The following is a 14,177-nucleotide window of genomic DNA, read 5'->3' as shown; positions in this document are numbered from 1 at the left end:
TGGGCATGAGGCGTTAGGAGTAGGTGTGCACCAAGCTAGTGAAGCCTGACTATTGCTTACATGACTGGTGTTTTAGGGTGGTTCCTTCTGGATGTAGCTATTTGGGGTTTCAAAAGCCAGGAGATGAGGCATGTGGGTTATGAGTGAGATGGTGTGGGGTTGAGGGTTATGAGTGAGATGGTGTGAGGTTGAGGGTTATGAGTGAGATGGTGTGGGGTTGAGGGTTTATGAGTGAGATGGTGTGGGTTACGAGTGAGATGGTGTGGGTTACGAGTGAGATGGTGTGGGTTACGAGTGAGATGGTGTGGGTTACGAGTGAGATGGTGTGGGTTACGAGTGAGATGGTGTGGGTTGAGAGTTACGAGTGAGATGGTGTGGGTTGAGAGTTACGAGGGAGGTGGGGTGGGGTGTGGGTTGTGGGTTACGAGGGAGGTGGGGTGGGGTGTGGGTTGTGGGTTACGAGGGAGATGGTGTGGGTTGAGAGTTACCAGAGAGATGGTGTGGGGTGTGGGTTGTGGGTTACGAGTGAGATGGTGTGGGTTGAGAGTTACGAGGGAGATGGTGTGGGGTGTGGGTTACGAGTGAGATGGTGTGGGTTGTGGGTTACGAGTGAGCTGGTGTGGGTTACGAGTGAGATGGTGTGGGTTGAGGGTTACGAGTGAGATGGTGCGGGTTGTGGGTTACGAGTGAGATGGTGCGGGTTGTGGGTTACGAGTGAGATGGTGTGGGTTGAGGGTTACAAGTGAGATGGTGTGGGTTGACGGTTTCTGCTGGCGCTAATTGTTGTGGTCAGCTTTTTGGGGATTGCACGCTTTAGCTGTGGGTCATTAGGTTTACAGGTGTAGGGGTGTTCTGCCAGCATTTTGGGGTTGTTTGCAGGTAGAGGGGAGTTCTGCAAGCTTTTTGGGGTTCATTCGTAGGGAAGCATGTTCCTGTTTAGGGCGTTCAGTGGTGGAGTGATGGTGCTTGAGGCGGAGCAGTGCTAGGGTGGGGTGGGAGGTGCGTTTTTGAGCATGCAGGAGTAAGGGTGGTGTTTTTTCCTGATTCTGGGGCTGCACTAGTCTACTTGGAGCCGTGATCAGATGGTAGGCAGCACAGTGCCATTTGAACACAAAGCTTGCTGAAAGAAGGGGGTACTGGAGTAGGGTGCTGCTGCTCTGGAGTTCAGTAGTGTAGCTGGCCTGATTGAAGGATTTTGCAGTGGGTGGCGCTGTTTGGGCAGTCTGACAGTGGGCGGATGGGATGCGTTAGTGGCTGGATGGGGCCTAGGTTTGCTGCAGAGATACAGTGCATCCTCGACCGTAACAGTGGTGGACTTGGTGCTGCAGCAGAGAGGGAGAGGTTTCTGGTTGGCGGGGATGTGGTTTGCATTCATCAGGGTGCTAGTGCAAAAGGGGATCTGTTTTGAGACGGATTAACAGTAGGGTTCTGCTTGATGAGCAGAAGTGAAGTGCTGCAGGGGTGGTAGAGCTTGGGTGAAGGCCGCGGTGGGTGACTGGTCACCACAGGAGTGTGCGTCAGAGGTCCGTAATGGGCTAGTGCAGTTTGTGGTTCAGCAATGGTGTGGTGAGGGCTTGTCTACATGCAAACCTCTGATTGGCTCTTTTCTTGATTGCAGATGTTCCTGGACGGTCGGCTGCTATTGGCTGCAGAATTGATGGTGAGTCTGACTCAGCTTTTTTAATGCATCATAAGGGTGTCTAGCGGTGTCACAGGATGTATACTAATTGACCTTTTCACAATGCGGGGGAAACCCTGCTTCTCCAGCAACCGAGGAGCCCGAACCAACGGCGCTCGCGGTGCTTTGCCTTTTGTTGGGCCCCCTGTCACCGGAGCACCCTCAAAGGTCTTAGAAGACCGCTCAGACAACTTCTTCTCACTTGCTGCTGGGCTCTTCGCATCCAGCCAGTTAGCGAGTCGTGTACGACAGTCTTTCATGGTCCAGAAGGACATGTTCTTGCAAAACGCACAGTCTTCCTCCACGTGCGACTTTTCGGAGTGCAGGCAGTAGAGGCACCGGGAGTGCTCATCCTCCTTGAAGACGTTCTGTAGTACACATACTGGGCAGATCCTAAACAGCTCGGATACCACGGGCGTCGAGTCTCCTTTGTCTTGGGCCATGTCCACGCGGGGTAGGCCTCAAAGATGTTCCGGAATCCTCCAAAAAGTGAAATTTGTTGAAAGATCGCCCTTGAAGGGCATAGAAATTTCAGAAAATGGGTCCCCGTAAATCAGAAGATGACTCGGTGGAACTTGAGGCTCAATTTGACTGAAAAATAAGAGTAAACTCTTTGAAAAACGCAATACACAGTAAAAGCTCGAGAGCTAAGCAAAAGGACTCCCAACACTTGAACGTGCGGTATAAATCTGAAGATGGCTGTCAGAGGAGGGGCTTAGGTAGAGGGCAGTCATTGGCTGGGGCAGTATGACCCAAAGACCAGTGATTGGTTGTTAGGAGAAAGACCGTTCAGAAACGAAACTGAAACTGTTTTTTCTTTTCCCGAGGATTCCTGGCCGGTCGATGGGGAATATTCATGAGCATGTGAATCCATGCCAGACCCATGCTGGAGAACAGTTACAGGTAAGTAACTTGTTCCAACCTCCCCACCCAATCCAAAAAAGCCTGCAACCCCCCACCCAATACACTTATATTTTTTATAATCCAAAACTAACCCAATACATATATAAAATAACTAAAATAATATAAAGGTCAATTGTGCAGAAGGTCAAGTAGGACCACTATCATTAGGTCAATTAGGATAAAAAGTAAATTTGGGTAATATCGTGTCACACTGAGAATGTACACTGTAGTAAAAACACAGTGAGTGCAACGTTCCCTCACAGCAAAGGCAGTGATCCTCAAACTAAAAGCTGCAGCTGGAGCTTGGCATTAACACCTCAAGGAGGTGGAAGGGCCTGCATTACCACAAGCAGCATAAATGCCCTACAGGAGAGGGGTACATGCATCTGTCTATTCCTTGCGCCCCGAGTAATTGCAAAAAGGGGGGGTGCAAAGGCTTAGAATGGGTCGTTTACACCACAGGTTTAGGGGGCTGGGGACCTTGGAGTCGTTTTTTTTTTCATGTCCATTTACAACGGCTATCGTTTTTTTTTTTTTCAAAATGCAATGCTTTGCACAGAATGTAATGCTTAAAATTGAATTATTATGGCTTATATCTATACCTTTTATTATTTTTGCTTCACTTGTAATGTTTCTTTTGTATTACTTGTTTTTTCATTTAAAGGGCTGTTTCATCCTAAAACACGGATGCTTTTCTTGGCAGCGGAACCCCTCCTTAAGGGGGGCTCTGTGTGCAGGTGTGGTAGCCCACCCACCATGTTCGAATCATGTGAGAGGACATTCCCTGGCGTTACGCCCTGGCTGTACTCCGGAATAGCGCCTCCACAAATCTTCCCTGATGTGCTTATCTGTAGGGGGTCCCTTCACAATGCAATGCATCCAGATTGACCCCTTTGCAAAGGATCTTTGACCAAAGAAAATCCCCCCTGTGATCTTGGACCCCCCAAGGACACCGCCCCTGTGATCTTGGACCCCCCAAGGACACCGCCCCTGTGATCTTGGACCCCCCAAGGACACCGCCCCTGTGATCTTGGACCCCCCAAGGACACCGCCCCTGTGATCTTGGACCCCCCAAGGACACCGCCCCTGTGATCTTGGACCCCCCCCCCCCCCCCCAAGGACACAGCCCCTGTGATCTTGGACCCCCCCCCCCCCCCCCAAGGACACAGCCCCTGTGATCTTGGACCCCCCCCCCCCCCCAAGGACACCGCCCCTGTGATCTTGGACCCCCCCCCCCCCCAAGGACACCGCCCCTGTGATCTTGGACCCCCCAAAGGACACCGCCCCTGTGATCTTGGACCCCCAGGACACCGCCCCTGTGATCTTGGACCCCAAGGGCACCTGCTCAGTTTGCAGCGTTTTGGCTGAAGAGTACTGTTTGGGTTTCGGTACTGGACTTGGCCCGAACCTGGAATAGGTCTCGCAATTTTTATGGAAGCTGTGCCACAGGACTAGCATCCGTGGGAAGTTTGGGGTGCGGCCCTGAGTGGGCCATGCCATGCATTAGTATATTAATGGGTGTTGCGTTAAAGCTTTCGGCTGTCCCCCAAATTGGTATGGAGGCAATCAGGCCCGTTTCTTGGCCCGGGCGAGGCGGGTAACTGCCCGGGGCGCAATAGCCCACACTGGTGAGGGCTGGACTTGCCCTGGGGGCGAGCGAGCTCAATTGCCCTGGGCTGCACGCGATGGCTCGAGTAGAGGCAGCAGGGCTGGCGCTGCAGCAGGGCTGGCGCTGCAGCACATCCGCTACGCGAGCAGTCGCGCACAAACGACCTCCAATGGACACCCCCGCTGCGGCGCCAGGACCCCTGCAGCTAAGTTTCATTAGCAGCAGGGGCCACTATCAGACTCGGCGCCACAGCGGGTGAATGAAGAAAGAACACGCCACGGGGAAGTTTACTCCTTTTTCAATGATGTTAGAAAAGGAGTTAACTTCCCCGCGTGCAATCGGCAGCGCTGAGCACTGCTGCAAAGTTTCATTGGCTCGGAGCTAGAAACTGCCCTGTACCCAGACTTGCATCCCAATTAGTGAGCTCATAAATGAAATGCTCTTATTCAGTTCTGGCATTTGTTGAAATTGTGACATTAAAGCGGCCTGCCGCATATTTCTGCTGGGTTAAACCAAATAGAATGCAATCTTGCCACATCTAAATTCTCAGTATTTTGTTTTTGTTTTTTTGTTGCACTAGCGACATGTTGGCCATGCGCCACCCCGACTCTCAGATTCTGTGCTGCTGCACCCTGCACGACCTGGAGTGTACCTCGTGATCCACAGGGCTGTTCAGAGTTGCTTTCACAGTAGAGGCAGTCCGCCTCTGTGAAGCAACCTGTGGCTCTAGCAATCTGTGGCTCTAGCAATCTGTGGCTCTAGCAACCTGTGGCTCTAGCAACCTGTGGCTCTAGCAATCTGTGGCTCTAGCAACCTGTGGCTCCAGCAACCTGTGGCTCCAGCAACCTGTGGCTCTAGCAATCTGTGGCTCCGGCAGCGACACTGGGCATTATTAGACCCATATTGATGAAACAAGCTAATTGAAAAGGCACGCATTGGTCCCGATTCTATTAAACCTGTACTGGGCATATGCAAGATTACACCCACAAATGTGTTGATAAGCATGGCACTCAAATTTGCTAAACTGGCATGCACAGTGGGTGAACATTCATGAATAACCCCAATGAGAATTAAGAGGAAGTGACATAAAACGGGAAAGAAGCACATACACCAAGGAAAAACGGATGCAAGTGGTGTGTTCCCACAAAAACCCTGAGCATGCTGCCACACACAATAGGAACGCATGAGCCACGCCTACCAAAGGGAAAAGTGCACACAAACAGCACAGGTGATGGAAGGTTGTCAGCAGGCCCGTTTCGTGGCCCGGGCGAAGCGGGCAGCTGCCGGGACGCAATTGCCCCTTGGGGCACTTTTGCCCTGGGAGGCGAAATGTCACTGTTGGGGGCGATTACTTGTGGGTGAGTAAAGGGCAGCAGGTGCAACCTCTGCCTCTCTGACCCACCTAACATTACGTGAGGCTCTCTAAAACACCATTTTGTTAGTGTTACATCCGTAATCAGACACCCGTTTCATTTGTACAGCAATGATTAATTGACGTTGGCTAGGAATTACCTAACCATGGAGTGTAGTTAGGGAGTGGTGCATGTCGTGCGCGGGCGGGGAGTAGGGAGGGGGCACATTTTGTGTGTTTCGCCCCGGGCGCCAAATGGACTAGAAACTGCCCTGGAGGCAATGCCTTGTGAGGAGCAACCCTGCAAAATCTTCCGTTGAGCTAAACGTGTCCCACGGGCCAGTGTTTCCCGTGAAGGATTTCCCGCGCCTGGCCGCCACATTCTCTAATGTTTAGGCTCCATTTATAGCGTGACCAGCCTCGCTTGGCAGTGCCCCCTGAGAAGGGGTAGATGCCCGGCAAGTGTCACCATGCGAGGAGGAAAGTCATTCCTCCTGGTGTGCGCGCAGTGGGGGCAGGGGAGAAGGACAAGGTGGCGGGGCAGCGCCCGGAGCCTGCAATTGGCACTACAGCAGGTGGCAGAGGAAACTCGAGGGTCTCTGAGAGGAAGGCAGGTGGCAGTGGAGTTAAGTATGCCACCCGTGCCACATGCTGGGTGGCATTGGGTGGCATCACTGGGGCGTTTATGGCCAGGTTCATCTTGTAAGGCAGCCGCTTGCCATGTGAGGCTGTATATGTTTAACCTCAATACGTGTCTCCATCCACAAGCGAATGGCTTTCAGTGCGCGTTTCTCCCCATGCCTTTCCCACTATAAATCCACGACTACGAGTCCCAGAATGCAATGTAAAGCCGGGCCTGCACAGACACGTTAGTTTTGGGGGGGGGGGGGTCTGCATTGCTCACTGACGTGCAGAAGTCCCCAGTGGGCTTCACTGTACACTTGCAGTAAAGCAGATTGTTCACACAAGTTCCATCAAAAAGTTCGAGTTGCAAGAAAGGAAGGGTGCATTGTGCATAACTATGGCCACGCTCCGACCACACAGCGTCCCTTCAAGGCCCCCATTGTCATAGAATTAATCAATTGCAGGCGGTGTCCAAAGGTCGGTGACCTCCCCATGGAAGCCAGACATGCGAGGGGCATTGTACGAGCGAGCATACAAGCATGTTCACGGAGAGGCTTGCAATGGCCGCGGGAGGAGGTCAGCAGAGAGGCCAGGAACCGGTTGGGCTGAGCAGCTGGAGGCAGGTAAGCGGCAGAGAGGCCAGGGATCATGCAGGCCGGGTATCCTGGGGCAGGTAAGCAGCAGAGAGGCCAGGGATCATGCAGCCTGAGCCGGTGGGTGCAGGTAAGCAGCAGAGAGGCCAGGGATCATGCAGGCTGGGCCGCCGGGGGCAGATAAGCAGCAGATAGGCCAGGGACCATGCAGGCTGGGCCGCCGGGGGCAGATAAGTAGCAGAGAGGCCAGGGATCATGCAGGCTGAGCGGCCGGGGGCAGGTAAGCAGCAGAGGGACCAGGGATCATGCAGGATGGGCGGCAGGTAAGCATCAGAGAGGCCTGGGATCATGCAGACTGGGCCGCCGGGGGCAGGTAAGTAGTAGTGAGGACAGGGATCATGCAGGCTGAGCGGCCGGGGGCAGGTAAGCAGCAGAGGGGCCAGGGATCATGCAGGCCGGGTAGCCTGGGGCAGGTAAGCAGCAGAGAGGCCAGGGATCATGCAGGCTGAGCGGCCGGGGGCAGGTAAGCAGCAGAGGGGCCAGGGATCATGCAGGCTGGGCCGGTGGGTACAGGTAAGCAGCAGAGAGGCCAGGGATCATTCGGGGTGGGCGGCCGGGGGCAGGTAAGCATCAGAGGGGCCAGGGATCATGCAGGATGGGCGGCAGGTAAGCAGCAGAGGGGCCAGGGATCATGCAGGCTGGGCCGGTGGGTACAGGTAAGCAGCAGAGGGGCCAGGGATCATGCAGGCTGGGAGCAGGTAAGCAGCAGAGAGACCAGGGTTCATGCTGGCTGGGCCGGTGGGTACAGGTAAGCAGCAGAGAGGCCAGGGATCATGCAGGCTGGGAGCAGGTAAGCAGCAGAGAGGCCAGGGATCATGCAGGCTGGGAGCAGGTAAGCAGCAGAGAGGCCGGGGATCATTCGGGGTGGGCGGCCGGGGGCAGGTAAGCAGCAGGGAGGCCAGGGATCATTCGGGGTGGGCGGCCGGGGGCAGGTAAGCATCAGAGAGGCCAGGGAAGTGATTTATGAATGACTTTATTTTGCGCTTAACACTTTTTTAGGCCAGTCTACCAACGCCAGCATAGTACGTTATCGTCATGGCCCTGCCGGATCACTCAGTAGTAGAGTCCCCTCTTTCCGTGTGGTAGACAGCCAGGATGACGGCGTCCCGATGAGACACCCTGCTGCGGACCCACTGCCCTTTCGCCATCTCAATAAGCAGGCTTTCTTTGTAACAAGTGGCAGTTTACTTTCTGCTCATAGAGGAAGTGAAAGCCTATATGAAAACCCACATCTTCAAAGAATATCTCCACCTCCTGACTGTTTTCCCGACCAAGAACAGGGAGCTGTCACAATCCTTTCTTTCCATTAAGCGTGCGATGCCCTGACCGCTGCGCGCATCCTAGCCACATGTTTAATGTTGGAGAGCCACCTAGCGGAAATTGGAATAAAAGGCAATGTTCATTTAATTTTTCTGATTCAAAACGCTTCTTAAATCCAGGCAGTATTTGGCACTAAGTTTGAATGTTTGGGTATATTTGGCGCACCCGCCCGTTCGGCTGCTGAATTTGGAGCTGGCAAGCAGTGCCCGTGGACAGCCAGCGCGGTAGAAGTTTCTCAGCAAGCTAGTAGTTATGTCAATCGTTGTGCAGCCGCAGTGGGTGGCTTCCTCCGAAGGGTCTATGCGGGGTGTCCCAAGGATTTGTGGAGCCCTGGGCGGCAAAAGATGTGTGGGCCCTCTAATTTGCATAAATGGTGACATCCGTGATATCGCAGTATGAGTCTTCAGTACGCAAAGGTGTCATGGGAAGTTACATTAAAAACATGTTGCCCTGCGTAAGGTAGAGAGGCATCTTCTGGAACTAGCAGGCAGCTGAATACCTTGTACAGACTTCTAATTCTGGCTGATGAGGCAGAGTGTGATAGAAGTTGCGGGAGCACTCACTTTGGTCTAGTGGCGACAGCCGGATTTGAGAGCAGTCTCCAATTCAGGAACTTGAACACATCACTTCCCAGATGGAATTGTAGAAATACTGTTTTACAAAAGGTGTTTTTAAACTTTGGTTTAAAAACACTATCTGTGGAAGGCATTGCAAAAATATGGTGATTGTGTTTTGCCAACTGAAACCAACTGTTTTTGGCGAAGTTTCACAATGTTTTTTTTTTTTGTGTGTATATTTGGTCATTTTGAGCAAATTAGCAATATGCTGTTATTTCAGATAAGAATCATTTTGACTGTCAAAAAACATAATAGCAAATTACTACGTTTATCGAGTGCTGCTCACTACAAAATGAGAAGGTAGCCTTATTAATGTACCCGCTGAGCCTTGATTGGAGGGGGTGGTGAGCAGGCCAAAACTGTTCGCCGGGTGTAGGGTAGCAGGGGATACTATAGCAGAAAGTTGAAAAGGCAACTGAGCAGGTTGGGAGACTGTTGCTGAGATGTTATAGGTTTAAACTTTCCTGTAAATCATATGTCCTCTTTCCTATTCCTGCAGCAACACGTGCTGTAAAATGTGGTGTTTTTGACATGGGCATGAATAAGGCTCCCGCGCTTCACTCAGTGTGGGATCTTTTGTCACCCATAGAGCAAATCAAAAGCTGGCACCCAAGAATATATACTCACAGTAAGTGAACATTTCTTAAAGTGAAAGATACAAATTTAGTTTAATTGACCTCCCCCCTTAGAAGAAAGGGCACCAGATAAGAGCATTGGCCTTTCAAAAAAGTAATCAACAATGGAAACAGCTAGCCAGGTATAAAAGGTGCTGACCTTTTTAACCCAGCAACATGTAGTGGACTATTCCCTAGAAAACACAATCCCAATACGAGCATGTGCTTTGCTCATGTTATGTATGCATCGTGTGGGCAAGTGTCTGCACTGGAGCCATAACACCCTGGCTGAGATCCTGGTAGCCAAATGCTTGAGCAAGCTTGCTGACCTCAAAACACACAAGGGGGTTGCGTCCACCATCTGAAAAAAATGTACCCTGTCCACCCACATGTATCCTTTACATGTTCCCTGAAAAGCAATCTGGGTAAAGTAACTGTCCCCAGATTGCAACCTCTTGCCACATCCTGGGCAGATATTCAGGACTCGCTTGCCCTTTCATCATTCCCACTGCCCCAATACCAGATTAGGGTACCCATCCAAATACATAAATCATTACAGCAATATGTTAAGCAAAAAGTGTACACTTGTGGCATCATTCCCCCTTTTGGCTGGGAGACTACAAATACCAGAGTGCAATTCAGAAACATGCAAATAAATGGTCTTTGTATTTTGAAAATGTATTTTGAAGATAATAACATGTAATGTGTGAAAAGGTTGCCTGTTTGTGTTTGGCAACTGCAGGGTTCATATTTGATGTGATGAAAATATCGCATTCTACCAAAAATTAACTCTTTTTGGTGGGCGTTAAATATGAACATCTGAAAATAATGTAGCTAATTTAAAACTGTTTTGCTTGATATATTATAAGTGACCTGGAAGAGAGCGTAGATTTAGGCAGCTAACTGGTGCTTTGTGTGTGCTTTCAGAAGGAAAATGGCCATTTACATTTCTTAACACAGAAACTTTACGAACCTCTCCTCCAAAACAATGGTCTCTTAAATGGGCCATCATTTGAAACAAAGTGAAACGGTAATTAAAGGGCCTGCAGCATCTGATGGGCCGCTGGGAACGGGTCTCTCTCTCTCTCTCTTTCTTCCTATCTCTATCTCTCTTCCTCTCTCTCTCTCTCTCTCTCTCTTTCTTCCCATCTCTCTTTCTCTCTCTCTCTCTTTCTTCCTATCTCTCTCTCTCCCCCTCTCTCTCTTTCCTCCTCTCTCTCTTCCTCTCTTTCTTCCTATCTCTCTCTCTCCCTCTCTCTCCTCCTCTTTCTTCCTCTCTCTTTCTCTCTCTCTCTCTCTCTCATCTCTCATTCCATCTCTCTCCCTCTGGCTCTCTTTCTTTCTTTCTCTCTTTCTCTCTTTCTCTCTTTCTCTCTTTCTCTCTTTCTCTCTTTCTCTCTTTCTCTCTTTCTCTCTTTCTTTCTTTCTTTCTTTCTTCCTCTCTCTCTTTCTTTCTTCCTCTCTCTCTTTCTTTCTTCCTCTCTCTCTCTCTTTCTTCCTCTCTTTCTCTCTCTCTCTCTTTCTTTCTTTCTCTCTCTCTCTCTCTTCCTCTCTCTCTCTCTCTCTCTCTCTCTCTCTCTCTCTCTCTCTCTTCCTCTCTCTCTCTCTTCCTCTCTCTCTCTCTTCCTCTCTCTCTCTCTCTCTCTCTCTCTCTTCCTCTCTCTCTCTCTTTCTTCCTCTCTCTCCCCCTCTACAGGAGGAGGCCTCATGTGAACCTAGTACATGGAAGCTGCACAGCAGTTCAGGCAGACACTGGTGCCTTGCGGGGCCCCTCTGACAGCTGGTCCCTGGGCCACAGCACAAACTGCCCATGCCTCAGGCCAACTCTGGGTCTACTCCCACTGACCCCATCTCTCACAGTCCTCCATTGAGCCAGAGGTCTCTGAGAAAAGGCTGCTTTCAGCCCACAGCCAGTCTCTGTGCAAGGGGCGGTCCTCTATCAGGCTCCATGGTCTATGGCTGCCTCCTGGTTCTCCGTCGCTGACTTGTACTAAACGTCTTACGGATTACAAGGTGGCCACATGGGGTGGACTGGGAAGTGACCGCATATTACACATTTTCTGCAAGCCCATCCCTTTTCCTATGAGAACAGAGTTCCCTGTAGGCCAGTCCAGCCCTGAGTGGCCGCTGTTGTGAGGATTTTCTTAAGCCTTGTGTGTAGGATAAACAAAGGGCCACACCTAGGTTACAGGGTTTCTCCGTTGATACTGTAGTCTCCCAAGGGCCCACTCTCTGGATGAGGGTGGTAAAAAGGTGCAGTGTAAAATGCAACCACGCACAATAAGGGATAGATCCGTTAAAAAAAATCCTTTATATAGTGTTTTTACAGTGTAGCCGGTTAGTATGCTTTAGTTATAATCTTTAGGGCAGCAACTTCCTCAGAAGTCTCCAAATGTTTAGAGATTGGCTGAAGTCCAAAAATCCAAAGTCATCGTTTTTAGAACTGAGGCAAAACCCAATGTTATTGAGCGATGTTAAGTTAGCAGGAAAGCAAAGCAGAGCAATACAGTTGTCCCGAGTAAGCATGGGTCGTAGTTCATCAAAGGTGCGGGATATGCAGTCAATTACCCCAAGCCAAGGAGGGTGACCCTGGATGATGTCAGAGCATTGAAAGATAAATAGACCAGGGTGTATAGTGCGGCTAGCCAAGTAGTGGCTGCTGCTGTCTTGGTGGGCAAACGGTGCAGCGATGGCTCATCAGGAGGCAAGTCTAGGATTCCTTGGTGTCCTAGAAGATGATTTGTACATGTCTTGGCCACTTTGAGGTCACAGATACTACTCACTGCACAGCAAACCTCCTGCTTCCCTCCGTCCCGCCGCTACAAGGAGAGGGGAGCACTGATGTGGTCTGCACTACACAGTGGGCAATGGTAGGATCAGGCTAGGTGGCACAGCAGAGATTCCCCTGTGCTTCTAGGGTCGGTTCCCCTTCAGCTGCTTGGGGAGGAATACCAGCGATTGGCAAGCATATGGCATAATGTATAGTCCATGGTCGCTACCACGTCTTTCAGAATTTCACGTGCCTCTAGTCCCAAGTGTGGCCTATCCAGTAGATCGGTCTAGTGATCCATCCTGAACGAGATGCAAATCCCATCCTTTTTTTGGAGCATTTCCTTTCTCTGTCAGACTTCTATTATGGAAGGAAAGGAAACCACTTTTACTCCCTGTAGCTGTATAAACTGAACAGGAGTGAGCTGCAGAGTGAGGTTGCAGACTGTGGCAGACCGTGGTACGACCGCGGTCGCCAACAAAAGAACTGTCATCATGGACTCACAGTATCGCGAAACCGATGGTATGGTCTTCACATCAGAACATTCGAAAGAAGAAAAACAAACAGTAAAGGAAGGAGCAGGAACGAACTTGCAGCCAACATCGCTGCCATCACCCCCACAAAGTGGGCTGCAAGAGGATACAGGTACGACGCCCCTTTCCTTCCCCTCAGTGGAAGCCATAGACGATGCAAAATGTTTCCGCGGGCCTGCTTTCCTTCTACCCCCTTCCCTTTCTCTTTTACCTTCTTCTTACCCAATCCTTCCTCTCCCTTCCTTTCCGTCCCCTCCTTCCCATCCCACCTGCCCGCTTGTTGGCTCAGAGGCTGAAGTCCCTCGACGGGTACTTCGACCACCGAAGGAAACTCCGGCAGGAAAAACGATCATCAGGAGACGGGGCGAAAAGCCACAGGCGCCCAAGCGGGTGCCGAAACGGACTATTTCTTCAGACCAGCCTGAGCTCGCAACAGACTTTCACCTTAAAACCGCGAGGCTCTCATCGATCATCCATAAGGAATCCATCTCTGAGGCTGAAACGGACCCTGCGGCAGTACTGCTAACGGGGCCACTGAGTGAGCCTCGCCAAACAGAGATCCGGTCCACATCTCTTTCTGAGGCGGCTGATTCGATTCCCCAGTCTGTGAGCAGCGACCTCACTGGGGAGGGACCACAGTCCACACCTGAGCGGCCCGACCACGAAAACGCAGCCGGATGTGTGTTAACCTCAGAGAAATAGGCTGGATCTACCGAGCAGGTCGAAAACTCTTCAGTAAGGGATACACAGATGATCATAATTACTGAAGGTGTGGCACTTCACCACACAAGTTCCATTAAAGATGCTCAAGATGAACCGACACGCGCCACGAAGGATCAAACAAAAACCACCTGTGCGGCTCAAGTACACTGTGCTATTGTCAGAGGACAGGGGGAGCATCACAGAGAAGGTTCCTATAACACCAATTGCCTCAAACGGAAACAATGGAGAGCAAAAGAAACGCAGAAGTCTCTGCCGTAACCCAGCTGTATACGATTCAGTCCTCTGCAAACACAAAGACAACATCGAATCTGCGGTCGAACCCGGTACCTCTAGAGAAAACCTAACCGCCTCCGAAGTCGCTGGTACACATACGGCAAAGTCACCTAAAAAAAACCAAGGAAAGCAACATGAGGATCATTACAACTCACTCCCAACGTTGACCACAAAAACTCTTCGACACAACCATAACAAGGTGAGAAGAAGACTGACCTCTAGACATAGGGTCCCCCCAAAAAAGAAAATGGGCCCTAAAACTGGTCCCCCCAAGCCCGTCACAGTGGCAGCCCTGAACGATTTCTTTAGGAAAAAGACGGAGAGTTTTTCAAGTTTCCAGAAGGAGCTGTCGGACGGCGAAATTTTGGAGAGTTTGGGTGAGACAGAGGCAAAGCTATCATCCTTGGGTTGTCTCGCAGTCAAACCTAATACATCTTCGGAACCCTCAAAGACCACCGCGCTCACGACAAAGGCAATCGTTGCACCGCCACTCAAATGGCACTATTCAA

General features: G+C 50.9%; 1 protein-coding gene across 5 annotated transcripts in view; it reads left to right on the top strand.

Moving 5' to 3' along the window:
* Positions 1 to 14,177, top strand: part of STK11IP (serine/threonine kinase 11 interacting protein) — a 771,273-nt gene that overhangs the window by 335,430 nt on the left and 421,666 nt on the right. For all 5 annotated transcript variants that reach the window (XM_069616954.1, XM_069616950.1, XM_069616952.1 and 2 more), the window contains exon 11: positions 1,619 to 1,660. In XM_069616954.1, coding sequence (XP_069473055.1) covers positions 1,619 to 1,660 — 42 coding nt within the window. The remainder of the gene's footprint in view (positions 1 to 1,618; positions 1,661 to 14,177) is intronic.

Source organism: Ambystoma mexicanum, chromosome 9, assembly GCF_040938575.1.
Source record: "Ambystoma mexicanum isolate Mex_15411 chromosome 9, UKY_AmexF1_1, whole genome shotgun sequence".
Lineage (NCBI taxonomy): Eukaryota > Metazoa > Chordata > Amphibia > Caudata > Ambystomatidae > Ambystoma > Ambystoma mexicanum.
This window is presented reverse-complemented; position numbering and strand designations above follow the sequence as displayed.